At 44.0% G+C, this 22,720-nt stretch overlaps 1 protein-coding gene across 6 annotated transcripts in view; it reads right to left on the bottom strand.

Moving 5' to 3' along the window:
- LOC141046529 (E3 ubiquitin-protein ligase RNF14-like) overlaps positions 1 to 22,720 on the bottom strand; it is a 175,849-nt gene that overhangs the window by 83,775 nt on the left and 69,354 nt on the right. For 5 of the 6 annotated variants that reach the window (XM_073543530.1, XM_073541362.1, XM_073544268.1 and 2 more), the window contains one exon: positions 22,289 to 22,419. In XM_073543530.1, coding sequence (XP_073399631.1) covers positions 22,289 to 22,419 — 131 coding nt within the window. Of the gene's footprint in view, positions 1 to 19,580; positions 20,142 to 22,288; positions 22,420 to 22,720 lie in introns of those variants that run through there. The other variant, XM_073545056.1, reaches the window with a different exon arrangement.

A 22,720-nucleotide genomic window follows, 5' to 3' on the forward strand; every position in this document is an offset into this window, starting at 1 on the left:
CAGTTTGGTGAGAATAACTGTTGGCGGAATTATTAGAAAATGGAATCCAAAGGGTAAAGTTTGTCCTTGCAGAGAGTGACATGTCAAGACGGACATGCCAAGGTGAGGAGATGGTTAAGCCTTGTGATACTCCTCTGGGAAATATGCAAAATGTCTCTTCAGAGAAAAAGAGAAATAGAACTCTAGTGCCACCAATAGGAAGTAAGAATCCTAAAAGTCAATATTGACCCTCTAATGACCCTTGCCACATGACTTAAGATAAAAACCAAAACCAAAATCTCAATTTGCAGACACTGTACAGGTCTACAATTTTTGTCCTTAGTGTCCCTAGACAGCTCTTTGGTCTTGACAGTGGTGGAGAGGTTGGAGTGTGATTGAAGGAGTCTACTATTCGAGTACACACAGGTGCAATTAATACAGGTAATGAGTGCAGAGACGGAGACTTCTTAAAGAAAAACTAACAGGTCTGTGAGACAGAATTCTTGCTGGTTGGTAGGTGATCAAATACTTATTTCATGCAATAAAATGCAATTTAACCCCTTCACCCCCAAGGGTGGTTTGCACGTTCATGACCGGGCCAATTTTTACAATTCTGACCACTGTACCTTTATGAGGTCATAACTCTGGAACGCTTCCATGGATCCCGGTGATTCTGACATTGTTTTCTCGTGACATATTGTACTTCATGTTAGTGGTAAAATTTAATTCAAATAACTTGCATTTATTTGTGAAAAAAACGGAAATTTGGCAAAAATTTTGAAAATTTCACAATTTTCCAACTTTGAATTTTTATGCCCTTAAATCACAGAGATACGGCACACAAAAAACTTGATAACTAACATTTCCCACATGTTTACTTTACATCAGCACAATTTTGGAACCAAAATTTTTTTTTGTTAGGAAGTTATAAGGGTTAAAAGTTGACCAGCGATTTCTCATTTTTACAACACCATTTTATTTTTAGGACCACATCACATTTGAAGCCACTTTGAGGGGTCTATATGATAGAAAATACCCAAAAGTGACACCATTCTAAAAACTGCACCCATTAAGGTGCTCAAAACCACATTCAAGAAGTTTATTAACCCTTTAGGTGCGTCACAGGAATTTTTTAGAATATTTTAAAAAAAAAATGAACATCTAACTTTTTTCACAAAAAAAATACTTCAGGTTCAATTTTTTTTATTTTACCAAGGGTAACAGGAGAAATTGGGCTGCAAAAGTTATTGTGCAATTTGTCCTGAGTACGCTGATACCTGACTTGTGGGGGGAACGACTGTTTCGGCGCATGGCAGAGCTCAGAATGGAAGGAGCGCCGTTTGACTTTTTCAATGCAAAATTGGCTGGAATTCAGATCGGACACCATGTCACGTTTGGAGAGTCCCTGATGTACCTAAACAGTGGAAACCCCTACAAGTGACCCCATTTTGGAATCTAGACCCCCCAAGGAACTTATCTAGATATGTGGTGAGAACTTTGAACCCACAAGGGCTTTACAGAAGTTTATAACGTACAGCGGTACAATTAAAAAATCATATTTTTTCCACAAAAATGATCTTTTCACCCCAATTTTTATTTTCCCAAGGGTAACAGGACCCTAAAAGTTATTGTGCAATTTGTCCTGAGTACGCTGATACCCCACATGTGGGGGTAAACCACTATTTGGGCGCATGGCAGAGCTCGGAAGGGAAGCAGCGCCATTTGACGTTTTTGGCTGGAATTGAGATCGGACATGTCGCGACTGGAAAACCCCTCATGTACCTAAACAGAGGAAACCCCCCACAAATGACACCATTTTGTAAACTAGACCCCCCAAGGAACTTATCTAGATGTGTGGTGAGCACTTTGAACCCCCCAGTGCTTCACAGAAGTTTATAACGCCCGGGCGTGAAAATAAAAAATTCGTATTTTTTCCACAAACATGATATTTTAGTCACCATTTTTTTTATTTTCCCAAGGGTAACAGGAGAAATTGGACCGCAAAAGTTGTTGTCCAATTTGTCATGAGTATGCTGACACACCAGATGTGGGAGAAAACTACTGTATGGACACACGTCGGGGCTCGGAAGGGAAGCAGTGACGTTTTGGTATGCAGACTTTGATGGAATGGTCTGCGGGTGTCATGTTGCCTTTGGATAGCCCCTAATGAACCTAAACAGTGGAAACACCCACAAATGACCCCATTTTGGAAACGAGAACCCCTAAGGAACCTATCTAGATGTGTGGTGAGCACTTTGAACCCCCAAGGGCTTCACAGAAGTTTATAATGCCCGGGCATGAAAATAAAAAAATCGTATTTTTTCCACAAACATGATCAATTAGTCCCCAATTTTTTCATTTTCCCAAGGCTAACAGGAGAAATTGGACCCCAAAAGTTGTTGTCCAATTTGTCATGAGTATGCTGACACCCCATATGTGGGAGAAAACTACTGTATGGACACACGTCGGGGCTCGGAAGGGAAGCAGTGACGTTTTGGAATGCAGACTTTGATGGAATGGTCTGCGGGTGTCATGTGCGTTTGGAGAGCCCCTGATGTACCTAAACTATTGATACTCCCCAAATGTGACCCCATTTTGGACACTAGACCCCCCACGGAACTTATCTAGATGTGTGGTGAGCACTTTGAACCCCCAAGTGCTTCACAGAAGTTTATAACGCTCGGACGTGAAAATAAAAAAATCATTTTTTTCCACAAAAATGATATTTTTGCCCCCAATTTTTTATTTTCCTAAGGGTAACAGGAGAAAATGGACCCCAAAAATTGTTTTGCAATTTGTCCTGAGTAGGCTGATACCCTACATGTGGGGGTAAAACACTGTTTGGGCGCATGGCAGAGCTTGGAAGGGAAGGAGCACCATTTGACTTTTTCAACTCAGAATTGGCTGGAATTGAGATCAGACGCAATGTTGCATTTGCCCAAACAGTGGAAACCCCAAATTCTAACTCCAACCCGAACCCCAACACACCCCTAACCCTAATCTCAGCCCTAACCCTAGCCCTAACCCTAATGGAAAAATGGAAATAAATACATTTTTTTTATTTTATTATTTTTCCCTAACTAAGGGGGTGATAACGGGGGGTTTGATTTACTATTTATGGCGGTTTTTATGTTTGGCAGCTGTCGCACGCTAAAAGACGCTTTTTATTGTAAAAATAGTTTTTGCATCACCACATATTGAGAGCTATAATTTTTCCGTATTTTGACCCACCGAGTCATGTGAGGTCTTATTTTTTGCGGGACGAGTTGACGTTTTTATTAGTACCATTTTCGGGCACGTGACATTTTTTGATCGCTTTTTATTCCGATTTTTGGGACGCAGAATGAACAAAAACAAGCGTTTCATGAATTTCTTTTGGGGGAGTGCGTTTACACCGTTCCGCGTGCGGTAAAATTGATAAAGCGGTTTTATTCTTCGGGTCAGTACGGTTACAGTGATACCTCATTTAGGTCGTTTTTTTATGTTTTGTCGGTTTTATGCAATGAAAACTATTTTATATAAAAAATAATTATTTTTGCATCGCTTTATTCTGCGAGCTATAACTATTTTAATTTTTCGCTGATAATGCTGTGTGGCAGCTCGTTTTTTGCGGGACAAGATGACGTTTTCAGCGGTACCATGGATATTTATATGCGTCTTTTTGATCGCGCGTTATTACACTTTTTGTTTGGAGGTATGATAAATCATTATTTTTTGCTTCGTTTTTTATTTTTATTTTTTAAGGGGTTCGCTAAAGGGGTTAACTAATGGGATAGTTTTATAGGGCGGGTCGTTACGGACGCGGCGATACCTAATATGTGTTCTTTTATTGTTTGTTTGTTTTTTTATTTCCAAAAAATGGATTTATTTCGGGGAATATTTTTTTTTTTTCGAATTTATTTGGCGATTTTTTTTTTAAATTATTTTAACACTTTTTTTTTTTTTACTTTATTAAATAGTCCCAGGTGGGACATCACTGTCCTGTGACAGATCGCTGATCTGTCACATCACAGATCACTGACAGATCAGCAATCTGTCACAGGCATTGAAGAAGACTTCCTCTTGCCTGCGCTTTGCAGGCACAGAGGAAGCCAGCTTCCTGCAGGCCCCCGAAGGCCCCCGTCGCCATCTTGGATTCGGGGGCCTGCAGGAAAGGAGTCCCCCGCAGCAGCGCTGCACATTGCGCTGCCGTGGGGGGCTCAGGGAAGCACGGAGGGAGCCTCCTCCCTGCCGATGCTTCCCTTTAACCCCCGGTACACCGCGATCGTGTTTGATCGCGGTGTGCAAGGGGTTAATGTGTCGGGGGTCCGTGACCGCCCCTGACACATTGTGCCGGGTGTCAGCTGTGATAATCAGCTGACACCCGGCCGCGATCAGCGGCGCTCACCACGTGGGCGCCGCTGATCGCGGTAGATGTACTATCCCGTCCATGGGCATAGGGGCCCGGGTCCCATGGATGGGATAGTACGTCTCATGTCAGAAAGGGGTTAATTAAGTAAAAATCATACAATACGATTTTCTGGTTTATATTTTTAGATTCCGTCTCTCACAGTTGAAGTGTACCTACGATAAACATTACAGATCTCTCCATTCTTTGTAGATGGGAAAACTTGCAAAATCAACAGAGTATCAAATACTTATTTTCTCCACTGTACATGCAAATCACCTAAGTGAAACAGGGAGAAGCCAGCTTTAGGTGGTGCTGAATTAGTCTTGTTCAGCCCATGGTGTACGTGACCACAGGCTGGGGGAGCATAACTGAACCCATAATCAGCGCCACCCACGTGACGAAAACCAGGGACGGTACACAGAAGATAAGTAAATTTTACATTTTTTTTTATTTATATACTGGTGCGCTTAGATTTACAGACTCATGACCACTGCAGCATTGTGGGCTGTTAGTAACGCAAAATTATATGATAAGTTCCCTTTAACCTGCCAGTAGATTTAATGTTATGGCTGCAATATATTTGATAAAATTCCCTGAAAAATAATGGAATAAGACTTTATAGGTGTTGTCTAGTTTTGGGCTACAAGTCAGCAGTCAGTCTCCGATGCTGAGATTCTCCAGTGCTGGGAGTGGGAGGCCATGCAACCGTAAGTATGTGATTTGAATACTACCAGCTACATTCCAACTAGACATGTCTGGCCTCGCTCAGTACACTTGTATTCAACGAGGCCGCGTCCATCTTGTCGGCATGTGACCACATGTACGCAAATCACATACTTGGTGTTCCCGACACTGGAGAATCATCACAGCGTGCAGTGCGCGCACTGTGAGGATTCACAAGTCTGCAGTCACATAGACTGACCACAGACTTATACCGTAAGGCTGGACAACCCCTTTAAGTTTGCTTAGTCATACCATAATATTTTTTCATCAATTTCAAATCAAGGAAATAATTGGATGTATTTCACAAATAAACCAAGCATGTCTTTAGCGCACTTTGCGAGCTTTACTTCCTAAAATGCGTCAGAATTGGCAAAATAAAAAATAGTGTACAGGATATACAGTATTTCCCATATGTTCTTTGTCTTAGGCACTTGACATTTTATGTGGGAAAGTAATAATACTGGTTTAGATTGTGAGCCCCATTGGGGACAGTGCCAATACTGTCTGTAAAGCGCTGTGGAATTAAAGCCGCTATATAAATGAGTAAATCAATAAATAAAATATTGTAAATCTCTTTATATTGCTACTTGTCCTGGTGTCCATGAAGATTTCTTTTCATATCTAGAAGCTGGCCTAATAGTGGTCACAAATCACATTTTATTACAGTTGTAGTAACTCATCCACTAGAGCTAAACAGCAGCACAAGTCTCGTCTTTCTGGATCGTTTGCTTTACCAAATCAGCCAGTTTTAGGGAAGGAGAACATAACGTAATGCAAAGATATGGAAAATGACGAAGAACAAACATTTTACATAATGTTTCATTAATGATTCAGCTTTATTTATATAGAAGGAAAAAATGAAAATATTCATAGAGTATAGTCTTCTGCTAATTAGCTACTTACCGTTCTTTATTGCTGCCCACGTAGATATCGGATTTTCCTTAAACCTGTCACACAATACCTTGAAGTGTTTGTGTCTGAACAGGGAGGTAGACTGTGATCTGTACAGAAGAGGCTTTATGTTACATAGCTCGTAACTGCGATCCACAGGGCGAAGCCCAACTAAGAGCATGTGACCAAAGGCTGTTTAAGGCTTAAAGTGACAGTGACATGTATTGCTACAGATTACATCAGGACGCACTTCACTAGCTGTTTTAACTGTTCAGACACACATTTACAAAATAGAGACAGTGGGAATAATTATTCCCCTACATAGATCTACAGTACTTTAACAACTACAGAATGTATCATTCTGATAATCATGTTCGATTTTCGGCACTTCCCATTTTGTATGTTTGCTGTTTACTTATCCTTAAAGGGTATACTGAAAAAGTTGTCACCTATTCACAGTTTAGATAACTTCTAGATGAGTGGAGTTCCAATATTTCAGACCCGACCGATCTGAAGAACAGGGCACCTTTGTCCCTAATAAAGTGGAGTGGCAGTGTGCATGCTCGATCGCTGCTCCATTTTTTTGCTGTTGCCTTGCTGATTCCGGCATCCCACAGCACTACATGAATGCGCTACATTTTACTAATGCCCCAGTATAAAGATCGGTGGTAGTGCCAATGGATAGGTGAGAACATCTTCCAACATGAATATCCCTTTAAGGAGGTATTCCAATTTTAAAGAAATTCTGTCACCAGATTTTTACTATTGTATTGTTCTTGTAGTTTTGATAAAATCACTGTTTTATCTCTTACAGATCTGCCAGTTCTCTGAATGCTGAGCTCTATATAATGCATCACTCCATTGACTGGCATCTTTGTCTGCACTGTGCATAGACAAAAAATTGTCCGTGGTATGGAAGGGGTTATAGAGAGTTAATTTATATGGAGATAAACAGTGGAGTGATAATCTACCATTGATAAAACAGTGAGTTTATCAAAACTATAGCAAGTAGCCCAATAGGCTGGGTTGCCAACCATTTGTAAATGGTGCTGCGTTGCTCTGGAGGCCTCCTTCCCTACAGGCCCTCAGATCCAAGATGGCTGCGGGGGCCTGCAGGGAAGCCTGCAGCAGCTCTTGTCAGATCACTGATCTGACACAGCACTGTGTGAAGTGTCAGATCAGCGATCTGACACTAGACAGTGATGCCCCCCCCCCCCCCCCCCCCCCGGGACAAAGTAATAAAGTTAAAAAAAAAAGTGTAAAAATAATTTATAAAAAAATATAAAAAAAAATAATCCCTAATAAATTCATTTTTTGGAAATAAAAAAAAAAAAAAAGTACACATATTTAGTATCGCAGCGTCCATAACGACCCGCCCTATAAAATGGTCCCACTAGTTAACCCCTTTAGCGAACCCCTTAAAAAATAAAAATAAAAAACAAAGCAAGAAATTATGCTTTATCATCATACAGCCGAAAAAAAAGTGCAATAACACGCGATCAAAAAGATGGATATAAATAACCATGGTACCGCTGAAAACGTCATCTTGTCCCACAAAAAACGAGCTACCACACTGTATCGTCAGCAAAAAAATAAAAAAGTTATAGCTCGCAGAATAAAGCGATGCAAAAATAATTATTTTTATATAAAATTGTTTTCATTGCATAAAAGCGCCAAAACATAAAAAAAGACATAAATTAGATATCGCTGTAATCGTACTGACCCAAAGAATAAAACTGCTTTATCAATTTTACTACACACGGAACGGTGTAAACACACCCCCCAAAAGAATTTCATGAAATTCTATTTTTTGTTCATTCTGCATCCCAAAAATCGGAATAAAAAGCGATCAAAAAAGTCACATGCCCGAAAATGGTACCAATAAAAACGTCAATTCGTCCCACAAAAAATAAGACCTCACATGACTCGGTGGGTCAATATACAGAAAAATTATAGCGCCGAAAATGTGGTGATGCAAAAACTATTTTTACAATAAAAAGCATCTTTTAGCGTGCAACAGCTGCCAAACATAAAAACCCATCATAAATAGTAAATCAAACCCCCCTTTATCACCCCCTTAGTTAGGGAAAAATAATAAAATTAAAAAATATATATTTATTTCCATTTTCCCATTAGGGTTAGGGCTAGGCATAGGACTAGGGTTAGGGCTGAGATTAGGGTTAGGGGTGTGTTGGGGTTAGGGTTGGAGTTAGAATTGGGGGGTTTCCACTGTTTTGGCACATCAGGGGCTTTCCAAACGCGACATGGCGTCCGATCTTAATTCCAGCCAAAAACGTCAAATGGCGCTGCTTCCCTTCCGAGCTCTGCCATGCGCCCAAATAGTGGTTTATCCCCACATGTGGGATATCAGCGTACTCAGGACAAATTGCACAATAACTTTGTGGTTCTGTTACCCTTGGGAAAATAAAAATTGGGGGTGAAACATGGATTTTTGTGAGTACTCACCGTAAAATCCTTTTCTCCGAGACGCTCAATGGGGGACACAGAGACTGTGGGTGTATGCTACTGCCGTCTGTACTAAATACTGCACCCCTCAAGGTGCTCAAAACCAGATTAAAGAAGTTTATTAACTCTTCAGGTACTTCACTGGAATTTTTTGAATGTTTAAAAAAAAAAATGAACATCAACTTTTTTCACAAAAAAAATGACTTCAGGTCCATTTTTTTTTATTTTACCAAGGGTAACAGGAGAAATTGGACTGCAAAAGTTATTGTGCAATTTGTCCTGAGTATGCTGATACCTGATATGTGGGGGGAACCACTGTTTCGGCGCAGGGCAGAGCTCAGAAGGGAAGGAGCGCTATTTGACTTTTTTGGCTGGAATTGAGATAGGGCGCCATGTCACGTTTGGAAAGCCCCTGATGCACCTAAACAGTGGAAACCCCCTACAAGTGACCCCATTTTGGAAACTAGACCCCCCAAGGAACTTATCTAGATGTGTGGTGAGAACTTTGAACCCCTAAAGGCTTCACAGACGTTTACAATGTACAGCCGTAAAATAAAAAAATATTTTTTTACACAAAAATGATCTTTTCTCCTTCGTCTCATTGGGGGGCACAGACACTGTGGGTGTATGCTACTGCCGTCTGGAGGCTGACACTAGGTATACAAAAAACAAGTTAGCTCCTCCTCCGCCACATACACCCTCGCCCCGGTACCGGGCGGAAACCAGTTTAGTGCAAAAAGCAGTAGGAGGACATAAACATAATTTTAACCTTATGCCAAACATATGTCTGAAAAAGGACCACCCTACCTTAAACAAGGAATTATATTAATTAAATAAACGAAAGCCACCTGGCTATTAGGGTGGGTGCTGTGTCCCTCAATGAGCGTCTCGGAGAAAAGGATTTTACGGTGAGTACTCACAAAAATCCATGTTTCTCCTTCGTCTCATTGGGGGACACAGAGACTGTGGGACGTCCTAAAGCAGTCCCTGGGTGGGAAGACAACTCACCGCTCCAAGCCGCATGCCCTCCTGTCTAAAGGTGTGCCACTGCTGCCTGGAGAATTTTCCTACCCAGGCTCGCATCAGACAAAGCCTGAGTATGCACATTGTAGTGCTTACAAAAAGTGTGCAGGCTGGACCAGGTTGCTGCCTTGCATACCTGCTCTGCCGAAGCCTGGTGCCGAAGAGCCCAAGAGGCGCCCACTGCCCGAGTAGAGTGCTCCCCTATTCCTGTAAGAACCGGCGTGCCTCTAAGACGGTAAGCCTCCTGAATAGTTAGGCGAATCCATCTGGCTATGGTTGACCGTGAAGCTGCGAGCCCCTTCCTGCGCACTTCAGGGTTCACAAACAGCGAGTCTGTCTGGCGGAAAGGTGCTGTCCTTGACACACACCTCCTGAGAGCTCTTACCAGGTCCAACGTGTGGAGCGCTCTCTCCACTCTGTGAACTGGTGTCGGACAAAACGAAGGCAGAACAATGTCCTCATTAATATGGAAAGAGGACACGACCTTCGGCAAAAAAGGCGGTGGCGGTCTAAGGACTACCTTTATCCTTAAAAAAAGTCAAAAATGGAGCCCTACAAGACAATGCCCCCAACTCCGAGACCCGCCTAATGGAAGTTATGGCTACCAGGAATACCACCTTCCTGGAGAGATATGCCAATGAAACCTCCTGTAACGGCTCAAACGGGGCCTCCTGCAGCACACTCAGTACCAGATTCAGGTCCCAGGCCTCCAAGGGTGCCCTAAAGGGGGGTACCAAATGAGAAACCCCTTGAATGAACGTCCTGACCTGCATGATGGTAGCGATCTTCCGCTGAAAAAGGACCGACAAGGCCGATATCTGCCTCTTAAGGGAACTCGGAGCCAACCCAGCGTCTAGGCCGGACTGGAGAAAGGCCAGGATGTTGGGGACCGAGAAGGATAATGGCGCCACTTCGTGTTCTCGACACCACTGAAAGAAAACCCTCCAAGTGTTATGATAGATTCTCGCCGAGGCCGGTTTCCGGGTGCTAACCATTGTAGTCACCACATCACGACCGAACCCCGCCTGGGTCAGAACCCAAGATTCAACGGCCACGCCGTCAAACACAGGGCCCCTAAGTTCGGGTGGCAGATCGGCCCCTGAGACAGCAAGTCTGGACGTTCTGGTAGCCGCCAGGGTACGTCTGCGAGGAGCTGCACCAGATCCGCATACCATGCCCGACGGGGCCAATCTGGGGCCAGCAGAATAGCCGGAACCCCCTCGATCTTGATCTTTCTGATGACCCTCGGGAGAAGTGGCAGCGGGGGAAACAAATACGGGAGCCGAAACGTTCCATGGCAGGACCAGCGCATCTACTGCGATCGCTCGCGGGTCCCGAGACCGGGCGACAAACACGCCCACCTTGGCCTTTTTCCCTGGAGGCCATCAGGTCCACGTCCGTAGTCCCCCACCTCTGGCAAATTTGCTGAAAGACATTGGGGTGCAGAGACCATTCCCCGGCCGCGATCCCCTGCCGGCTTAGGAAATCTGCTGCCCAATTTTCCACGCCTGGTATGTGAACTGCTGAGATCATCGAGTGGTTCCTCTCGGCCCAGCGGAGTACATGCTCTATCTCGCGCATGGTTGCCCTGCTGCGCGTGCCTCCCTGGTGATTCACGTATGCTACTGCCGTGGCGTTGTCTGACAATCCGGACCGGGCGCCCTGCCAGCAAGTGCTGAAACTGGTGCAGTGCCAACCGCACTGCTCGAATCTCCAACAAGTTGATAGGGAGACGCGCCTCTTGAGGCGACCATTGCCCCTGGGCCGTGTGGTGGCGGAAGATTGCCCCCCAACCGAAAAGACTTGCATCGGTCGTGATCACTAACCACTGATCCGGGGGAAAGGGCCTCCCCTGACGGAGAGAGGAGTCGCGCGTCCACCATTGAAGCGCCCTTCGGACCTGAGATGACAACCTGCACTGATGATCGAGCAAGAACGGACTTTTGTCCCATGTCGCTAAGAGAGCATGCTGCAGGGGACGGAGATGAAATTGCACAAACGGAACTGCTTCCATCGCCGCCACCATCTTCCCTAGAACCCAAACCTGATAGTGTGGGGCCCCGGCTGTTGAAGGGTTCGAACTCCCTGCCGAAGTGCCCGAGCCTTGTCCTGAGGTAGAATCACCAACCCTCGGGAAGTATCGAAAATCATCCCTAGAAACAGAATCCTCTGGGCTGGAGTAAGGGATGATTTCTTCCCGTTGACCAACCATCCTAGGTGAGCTAAGGTATCCAGAGTGATGCTGATATTCTCCTCGCAAGCTCGAAAGGACGGGCCCTTTACCAGGAGGTCGTCCAGGTACGGCAAAACCACTATGCCCCGAGAATGTAGAGTGGCCATAACGACCGCCATCACTTTCGTGAATATCCTGGGGGCCGTGGCCAACCCGAAAGGTAGGGCTACAAACTGGAAATGTCGCCCATCGATTGCGAACCGCAGGAATTTTTGATGCGGGGGAAAAATAGGGATGTGCAGGTAAGGCATCCTGGATATTGATGGAGGCCAAATATTCTCCCTGCTCCATGGACGATTTGACCGACCGGAGAGATTCCATGCGGAAATGCCTGACCCTGATGAACCTGTTCAGGAGCTTTAAGTCCAGAACCGGCCTTACTGTTCCATCCTTCTTGGGTACCGCGAACAGGTTGGAATAAAAACCCCGGGTTTTTTCGCCCTCTGGTACGGGGACAATGACCTTGTTGCGCAGCAGCACCTCGATGGCCTCTAGCAAAGCCTGTGCCCGAACTTCCGTCTTGGGAAGCTGACAAAGAAAAAATCGTTTTGGCGGATCCCTGATGAATTCTATTTTGTACCCGGAAGACACTAATTCTGCCACCCATGCGTCGCGCGCCACTGCGACCCAGACGTGGCAGAACCTGAGCAGCCGTCCGCATACCCTGCTGTCCCCGGGTACTGGATGTTTAGAGTCATTTTGTTGAGGTCTTCTGAGACCTGGCCCCCCTTGATCTGGGCGACCGGCCCCGCATCCTGCCCAAGGGGTTGGCCTTGTACGTAACCTGACGCTCTTTGTCTTGGCCATAGCGAGCTGGGACGGAGGTACCGGCCGCTGCCATCCACCCTGGGGTACGAAATGCTCGAAAGCGCGCCTGCGGTTGATGAAACGGCACTTTACTCCTCTGTTGTGGAAGAAAGCTGCTTTTTCCCCCCGTGGCGTCTGAAATAAGCTTATCCAATTTCTACCCAAATAACCGGTCCCCCTGAAAGGGCAGAGAAGTCAACGATTTTTTAGAGATTGAATCAGCCCGCCAGAGCCTTAACTATAAGGCTCTCCTAATGGCGATTGCGTTTGCCGCCGCTAGTGCTGCACCATTAGCCGCATCTAAAGATGCACTAATTAAATAGTCCCCTGCCATTGCGATCTGACTTGCTATCTCGCCTACTTCTGTCGGCAATTCTCTATCCTGCAGGATCTTGTTTAAAGAATCCGACCATGACATCATGGCCTTGGCTACCCATGTCGCTGCAAAAGGAAAGAGTGCTGATCCTGATTCCTCATACACCGAACGGGCTAACCCCTCTATGAGCCGATCCGTGGGGTCCTTAATGGCAGAACCACTGGGAACTGACAACAGGGATCTTGAGGCTAGGCGAGACACTGGGGGATCCACTACCGGGGATTCCGCCCATTTTTTACAGAGTTCTGATGCGAACAGATAACTCGCTTCTAGCGTTTTTTGTCCGGAAAACGCTTATCTGGACGTTCCCTGTGCAGCTGCACAATGTCCTCGAACTCAGGATGGGTGCTAAACGCTCTATGTGGTCTCCTGGCCTTTTTAAAAGACACCTTATGACCTGCAGCTGGGGAGACATCATCCTCAATCCCCAGAGTCTGATTGACAGCTTCAATAAGACTGTCTACCGTCTCCCGACACCCCGGTATATCCAGGTTCAAGGATTCTTCTACGTCGTCACCTGAACTCTGCTCTCTCCCGGAAAAAGGTGACGGTGAGCGTGATGCCACACTCGTGGATGCTGAGCACCGGAGGGGCCTGGAGACACAGTATGGGTTCTTTTCCTGTGCGTCTGCCTAGAGAGTGTGCGGCCCCTGCAGGCCGGAGGCTCCTGTGAGGTGGACGACCCCTCCCAAACAAGCGAGCAGTCGTCTCTACCCCTATCCGGGGCCTGAAGGGTCTCAATCGCCTTCATAAGTGAAACCATGGACCGAGACAGTGATAACGACCATTCCGGGGGATCCAGACCCCTGGGCTCTGTCGCAGGGGAGGGCTCCTGGGCGCGTTCAGAGTTGCAGGCTTCACACAATTTGATAGTCTGTGCTCGTGGGAACATAACCCCACAGGAAACGCATGCGGCATAAAGGAACATGTGCGTTTTCCCTTTTCCAGACATAATGCCGCTTACTCCTATCACAAGTTAAAGGGGAAAGGAGGAGGAGGAGGGTAACCCTTAAATGTACCCGCGCAGTTCCAAGACGGGGTCGCACTTACCCTGCTTCTGTGTGCCCCCCTTCCAGCGTGACTCCTTGCCTCTGGGTAGGTCGCCCGCGTCTGTTTCCAGATGCGGCCTACCCTGCTCTGAAGCCGGGGCCTTGATTTAAACCAGCGCCCGCCCTAGGCCTGGGCCGCTGCGCCGGGAGGCGGCGCCAGATAGGACACCGCACCCGGAGGCGGCGCTGACAGTGACGCCGTGCGGCGGCGCCCAATAGGACGCCGTGTCCGGGGGCGGGACCCTCCACCGGCGCCCAGGCCGAAACCGCGGCCTACCAACCGGCTCAACACTCACCCCCCGACGGCGCACAGGCCCGCGGGGACCTACTACCCCGGCTGCAGGTACTCTGAGGCGAAGGGCGGGGGGGAGGGAGGGAGGATGGTCGAGGGGATTCCTAGCTCCTACTCGCTGCCCAGAGCCCTCCCCAGCTGCATACCTACCGGGGTATTTGCTCTCTGGACGGTGCAGGCACCCTAGCTCCGTCTGCCCTGCAGGGGCGAGGAGAGGGACCGTCTGCCGCCATGCAGCACCGCCGTCTAGCGTTGGTGGAGCAGTGTGGGCGCACAGACTAGTCTTGTGCCACTGTGCAAGCCCATGGTTACCATACCTAGGGGTGGACAGGGCTAAGTCTGGCATAATGTCCCACGTCGCGGGAGAGGAAACGTGGAGGAACACTCGCACGTGGTCGCCCGTTGCTGGTTTGGGGAAATCGGATCCTTTCAATAGGATGCGTTGCCCCTGTCTTATCTTCATAAAATAACAAACACGGAAAAAATAGATGTCTGGGGAAAAGTCCCAGAGATGTCCCTCGGTGCGGGAAAGGATACGCGGAGCGATGCTCAACACGTGCTCGCCCGTTGTTGGTTTGGGGAGATCGGACCCTTTCTATAGGATCCGTCGCCCCTGTCTCCTCTTCATAGCGAGAGAACCGAAAAGGAATAAATAGAAAAAAAAAAAAAAAAATAATAGTCTGGAGAACTCCAGACTGCGTGTGCCTCCAAAGACACTAAGCAAAAAACTGGTTTCCGCCCGGTACCGGGGCGAGGGTGTATGTGGCGGAGGAGGAGCTAACTTGTTTTTTGTATACCTAGTGTCAGCCTCCAGACGGCAGTAGCATACACCCACAGTCTCTGTGCCCCCCAATGAGACGAAGGAGAAAAGATCATTTTTGTGTAAAAAAATATTTTTTTATTTTATGGCTGTACATTGTAAACGTCTGTGAAGCCTTTGGGGGTTCAAAGTTCTCACCACACATCTAGATAAGTTCCTTGCGGGGGTCTAGTTTCCAAAATGGTGTCAATTATGGGGGGTTTCCACTGTTTTGGCACATCAGGGGCTTTCCAAACGTGACATGGCGCCCTATCTCAATTCCAGCCAAAAAAGTCAAATAGTGCCCTTCTGAGCTCTGCCCTGTGCCGAAACAGTGGTTCCCCCCACATATCAGGTATCAGCATACTCAGGACAAATTGCACAATAACTTTTGCAGTCCAATTTCTCCTGTTACCCTTGGTAAAATAAAAAAAAATGGACCTGAAGTCATTTTTTTTGTGAAAAAAGTTAGATGTTCATTTTTTTTTTTTAAACATTCAAAAAATTCCAGTGAAGTACCTGAAGAGTTAATAAACTTCTTTAATCTGGTTTTGAGCACCTTGAGGGGTGCAGTATTTAGTACAGACGGCAGTTGCATACACCCACAGTCTGTGTCCCCCAATGAGCGTCTCGGAGAAAAGGATTTTACAGTGAGTACTCACAAAAATCCATGTTTCACCCCCAATTTTTATTTTCCCAAGGGTAACAGAACCACAAAGTTATTGTGCAATTTGTCCTGAGTACGCTGATATCCCACATGTGGGGATAAACCACTATTTGGGCGCATGGCAGAGCTCGGAAGGGAAGCAGCGCCATTTGACGTTTTTGGCTGGAATTAAGATCGGACGCCATGTCGCGTTTGGAAAGCCCCTGATGTGCCAAAACAGTGGAAACCCCCCCAATTCTAACTCCAACCCTAACCCCAACACACCCCTAACCCTAATCTCAGCCCTAACCCTAGTCCTTTCCCTAGCCCTAACCCTTGGTAAAATAAAAAAAATTGGACCTGAAGTCATTTTTTTTGTGAAAAAAGTTAGATGTTCATTTTTTTTTAAACATTCAAAAAATTCCAGTGAAGTACCTGAAGGGTTAATAAACTTCTTTAACCTGGTTTTGAGCACCTTGAGGGGTGCAGTATTTAGAATGGCATCACTTTTGGGTATTTTCTATCATAAAGACCCCTCAAAGTGACTTCCAATGTGATGTGGTCCCTAAAAATAAAATGGTGTTGTAAAAATGAGAAATCGCTGGTCAACTTTTAACCTTTATAACTTCCTAACAAAAACTAAATTTTGGTTCCCAAATTGTGCTGAACTGCTGATGTAAAGTAAACATATGTGAAATGTTACTTATTAAGTTTTTTGTGTGCCATATCTCTGTGATTTAAGGGCATAAAAATTCAACGTTGGAAAATTGCGAAATTTTCAACATTTTCGCCAAATGTCCATTTTTTTCACAAATAAATGCAAGTTATATGAATGAAATTTTACCACTAACATGAAGTACAATATGTCACGAGAAAACAATGTCAATCACCGGGATCCATGGAAGCGTTCCAGAGTTATTACCTCATAAAGGGACAGTGGTCAGAATTGTAAAAATTGGCCCGGTCATGAACGTGCAAACCACCCTTGAGGGTAAAGGGGTGAACCCTACATGTGCACAGGTCTGACAATCCTTACTCTTTTTTTCCTGTCACGGAAAGTTAAATGATCTAGTGATCTTCAACCAAATATATTGGTCCACCTGACCTAATAAGTATTATCTGTAAACTGATGAAGGTCTGATGTAAGGCCGAAACGTTTTGTTTACTACGAGTGTGGACAACATTAAATTATCATTTGATCACTTAACTTGAGTACCGAGTTTCTTAATATATGCTAATGGTGTGGGAACCTACTCTGGCAACTACAATAGCTGTGCACACGTTTATCTATTTAAACGAGAGCACAGCTGGGTCATCATTTGAATGTTTTGCCTTTGGCGAAAGAAGCGTCAGCCGGCATCTGTGGGTGAGTATAACTGTGTCAGATTATTTTGTTTCTTCATACATAGAACCATATTGTATAAACAGTACAGGTCCACACTATATCCTATATTACAGTATATAGTATGGAGCTCTGTAAATACTATTTGCATACAGAGTGGATCTGTGTGTGTATAGTATAGTGCTGTGTATATATTATGTACACATATCCTGTGTGATAAATATAGCCAACAAAGTCTGTGTATCTTATGATATATACTGTATATACATCCAGCAGAGTCACTGTATCCTATGTTATATACATCATAGCCGGAAGTTTTGGCACTAGTGATGAGTGAACATGCTTGGACCAGGTGTTATCCGAAAAAATGGAGGAAACTGAGTCCAAAACTACATGCAAATAAACATATTTTATTTGAAAGGCAAAAAATGGGAGCAGAAGGGGACGTTTTAAAATTGAAGTACATACACAGTATCAAAAGTAGCCAGGAACAAGAAAAAATCCTGTATAACAGCATCAATGGCGACAGCAAGTAAATATATATGGATAGTCACTTCATAAAGATGAAGGCATAACATATAAATATGTATATAGGGGGGAAGGCAAAGAAAATCTCTATGATGTCCTAGGACATTATTGTAAGAGGAGTATAAAACTCCTATATAGTACCAAGAGATAAGCAGTCCACCAGAATATTGCACACATGTCCAATATATACATAGTAAATTTCATGTCCTACCCATCATATCAGCCAGAGAGCATGCTGCCGTGCAGGAAGAACCCCAATGCGCATTTCACGGTGACAACCGCTTCCTCAGTTAGTTAGTCATAGCCTAGTTTTTTTTTTAATTATTTATAAGTGCATGTCTTGTTCCCCTTTGTTGTTCATAATAAAGATTATTTTATATGGTGTTCCCCAGGCATCTGCATACTTCTTTTTTCACTTTGTTATCCCTAGAAGACTTTGTGCTGTCCTTAAAACTCATGGATGTCATTCAAAATACTAGATTTAGTATTTTTTTATTACTGGATAGGATGCTCCAATAAGTTTTTTTTTCACACAGTGGTGCAACAAGGGCCTGTAAGCCTTACTTGTACCAAGGTGTCTCCACACTAGGATAAGCTTAACACTTGCCGTGAGGACAGACACTGATCAGACACACGCGCAAGTGAGGGAATCCCTTCCAGAAGGATCTGTCCAAGACTTGGAATGATGTCAGTTTTGACAATACTAATAATCTCTGCATATGCAAAGACTAGTTGTCATGTGACTGGATCGATCTCCAAATTTCAGAATGAGGATAGTATTTAGGCTTGGACCAGAATGCTGACACTACAGTACGAACTGTCAACATGCTATAGCCGACACCTACTGTAATTATTTAAAATGACCAGACAACTCATTTAAACTGTATCACCATTATTTTTCAATTCTAGATTAAAATCTTGAATTAACACACCTAGGTTCAAGATATTTTTATATTACAGCTGCAATAATATATAACAAAAAGATAAATAAATAGCTTTAGTAACAAACAAAAATAAGAGTACTTTCCCTACTACCAAATATTTTCCATATTACACATGGCACTTTAAAGGGAATCTGTCACCCCATTTTAGCCCTATCAGCTGCCGACACCGCCATCAGGAGCTTATCTACAGCATTCTGTAATGCTATAGATAAGCCCCCCGATGAAACCTCAATGATAATTATACACACCATGGCGTTCGGTCCGGTCCGATGGGTGTCGCCGTCCTGTCCGGCGCCTCCCATCTTCATACAATGCCGTCCTCCTTCTTGCTTCTCCCTCAGCTCCCTCCTCTCTGACCTTTCCTGGCGCCAGCGCACTGCTGTACTCAACAGGGCAGATAAAGTACGTGTGCGCAGGAGCCGAGGGAGAAGCAAGGAGGAGGACATCGTATGAAGATGGGAGGTGCCGGACCGGACCGCGACACCCACTGCCCCCCTCCCCGGTGAGTATAATCTAACGTGTTTTTCTTATCTTTCAGGTTTCATCGGGGGCTTATCTACAGCATTACAGAATGCTGTAGATAAGCCCCTGATGGCGGAGGCAAAAATGGGGTGACAGATTCCCTTTAAGACACTGGGTATACTGGAGCACCATGTCATGGACTGTATAGATAGAAAAAAGTCTTGTTTTTTTCCCATTTCCAGGCTGATCATTTTGATGCTAAGTATGCTTATGTATACCTCCAATCATTGCATGTTACTCAATGCATTAAGTCATTCCTCACAAAATAGTTTTCCAGTATTCAGGCATAGTATTTAAGCAAAGGAGCAACATAATAAGATTTTTGCAAGGTAAGGAAGCAAGCTGTGGAAAAACGATAACTGTACTATTTTAGATTAGAATGTTTTTAATTGGATGACTAGAGATATGTTTAATGATGTATGTGCAATATCTCTGTACAAAATCCTCAGTGATTGGACCAAAGAACTGCTACATTACGTTGGAGTATTACAGTTAGCTATTGAAAATATCATTTCTGCAATGTTTGTCTTTGTGACATCCAACATCAAGCAGAGGCAAAAATTACCAATATTTCCGAAAGTGAGAACAGAAAATTTTATTTTTGGCAAATGAAATCACATTGACAGTGATAATTATACTTAAGGCAGTATATTTAAGCTTTATTAGATGTTTAAGTGTATCTGCACTTTTACAAAACTTCAGATATGATATAGAAATGTTAGTTTGATTGGTGGTCATTTGGGTCCGGAAACCCCAAGAAATGTTAAAACAAAACAGAATCACTGTGCCACACTATGCTCTCTCCTGACATTGAAGATGGAATCTACAAACTTTTATTGAGCCCCTCAGTAATGTGTGTGACATGCCAGAGGTTTTGTAAAAGTGAAAAGTTAAAAAACAGTACTTGAGCGAATAACTAGACTTTAGCAAATATTCTTGCTTGGCTGCATAATATCGATGTGCTCTGTGTGTCAATACAAAGAATCAGTGCATTGCTTGTAATGCTCAACGGTAAACTGGAGAGAAAATGTTTAGGAAACATCATGCAGGAACCCTTGCTACAAAGCCACACATCAGTCTTCTAAGTTGTCATCAAAAACACCGTCGTCTATTTCCAGACCCAAGAACAGCCTGCACATGAATAAACACAGAAACTTGTTAATATTTTGTAGAGGTAGTCTGTACAATCACTTTTCTCGGGGTAGATTAATTTGCAAAATATTATAGAGATCATGGGTGGGGAATCTTTTTTTTCTGCCAAGGGCCATTTGAATATTTATGCCACCCAAAATACAGCTGCCGGCCCAAGCACTGCGGTCGCCGGGAAACTGGTCAGGGGTCTGAGGTTTCCCACCCGATATAAATAGATCCCAACCATCCCAGATACAATGGGAAAGTCCCGGACTTGGATTTCTGCCCCACATAATGGATAGTTTTACGAATGTCCCGCACTGCCACCACACGCTCCCTGACATCTCTTCCTATCCTTATTGTAGCACTGTGAAACATGAACACGTCAGTGACCTACTGAGCTCATGCTGCGCACCACAATTCCAGTCTGATCCGTTTTGCCTACAGCATCTGCACTCCGGATATGCAAAGCTAACGTCTCTTTGCTCTGCTCTTGCTTTAGAAGACAGAAGTGGCGTATTACTTTCTTTTTTCCGCAGGCACAAAAGACTTAATGAGCATTATGTACTGAATACACAGACGCCAAGCACCTGCAAAGCCGATGCCTTCGGTGATCACATGATTGCAGGTTACAATCTGATATGGCAGACTCCGATCATCTCTGCCAGTGACTCCTTACTCAACGGCTGTTTTCCCTTTAATAGGATGCCCCAATTATAATAGAAAATACACACAATAAAGGAGAAAAAAAAGTCCGGCACAGATCTTTTCTGATTTCATCGGTGCCAAATTATGCAATATTATATATACAATATTATATGTATACATTAATATGTATTCACAGGACTGTAAAATTCAATATTTCAGCATATTTAGTGTGACATGTCAACAGTAAAAAGATCCAAAAAGGAAAAAAAATTGAGATTTTCCATATTTGAGTAAAAAAAAAAAAAAGACAAAAAACAAATTTCTCTCACATAAAACGAGAACTTATACAGCCACTCAGCTAAAAAAAAAAATAAAAAGTTATGGCTACTGAGAGCCAGAAAAGAACCAAAACAAAAATTAGCTGGTCATTAAAGGGGTTTTCCCCTCCTAAAGTGCAGCATTACTCACCATCTACTGCTCCAGTGCCAGCTCTCCACTGAGCTGCAGAGGTGACGTCATCTCTGTAGCACATGTGATTGCAGCCACTGTGATCAGCGCCGATTCCGGTTTACTCAGCACAAACCGTTGAGCTCAGTGATTGGCTGCAGCAGTCACATTTGCTACAGACATCTCATCACCACTTCAGTCTTTAAACAAATGCTACCAAACATTGGCAGAGATCCGGCATTGAAGCAGAGGAAAGAGAGTAGTACTGGTTATATTACTTTTAACATGGGCACGCCGATGGTGTGCACAATGGTGAAAGGAGGAAAAATCTCTTTAAAGAGTTAACTAGGAATACATCCCCTATTAAGATGCCTCTTCTCTATTCAGGGCACATTGTGATGTTCAAAGTTACAGTGTGTCTGGACTTGAGGGCAAAGAAGAAAAATGAGGAGATGGCATTAGCATGGATTTATAAGAATAAGAAATAAGGTCTGAAATATTGAACGGAACTCAACCTGCCTGACTGTGGTCAGTGAGGACAGTCAGGCTCCACTGGTGTGCGCTGCATAATATTCCCCTATATATCTCCTGGGAGGTATATACAGTATATACTATAAACTTCTTTGTACCTCTTACGAATGGGCCAGGTTCACAGGATAGACTCAAGCCAAAACTGCAGAAATGTTCTACAGTTATGAAATTCCTCAAGAACATGTGTTCCTATTGGGACAAGTCTGTTGTGTCATAAGTAGAGTTATTAAACTCAACACTGATATCCACAGTGTGACACGGGTGAGCATATATACATTCTGAAAAATACAACTTCATTTAACAATCAATAACGATCACATTGGTCAAGACACTGTCAGCCAATTGGACGTTAATATAATTTAGCACTATACCATCAATATCCGTCCTGAGACAACCCTTATTTCTCAATATTAGCTCTTAAAGGTTTACTATAGATGAGAACACCAAGATTTTATTAAGGCAAATGACCCACCCCAGTTTTTGATAACTGACATATTTCTAAAAGCAAGCTGGATACATACTGATTAAAGCATTCTGAAGCAGAATCATTGTAGTGTTTGTATGGGTTTCCTCGAGACAGTGTGCTCATACAGAGCCAGCAAAAGTACAGCTTACACCCAGTGCAGGTCATTTTATTACAGCCATCAGTTTTCTGTGAAGAGAAAATATACGTCAATGACATTCAAAATGGGGAAAACCTTCACTGATGAAAAGGTTTTAATCATTTTTATTTCCTGATTGCATATGTCTTTTATTTTCTTTTAATGATTATGGAGGCATCCAGAGTTGGCAAACTTGAACATAAGAAATCCGAGTCAGAAAATGTATTTTCTATGTAGTAGGGGGAAGAGGAAGGATGCCAGTCATTCCAAGTAACAAAAATTGTATCCAGTTATCTCATGATAACCTGTGTATTTATTCATATAACAAAAATGTTACCTTTTCATTCTCAG

Source organism: Dendrobates tinctorius, unplaced genomic scaffold (assembly GCF_039654945.1).
Source record: "Dendrobates tinctorius isolate UK_male_01 unplaced genomic scaffold, ASM3965494v1 ptg000001l, whole genome shotgun sequence".
Taxonomy (NCBI): Eukaryota; Metazoa; Chordata; class Amphibia; order Anura; family Dendrobatidae; genus Dendrobates; species Dendrobates tinctorius.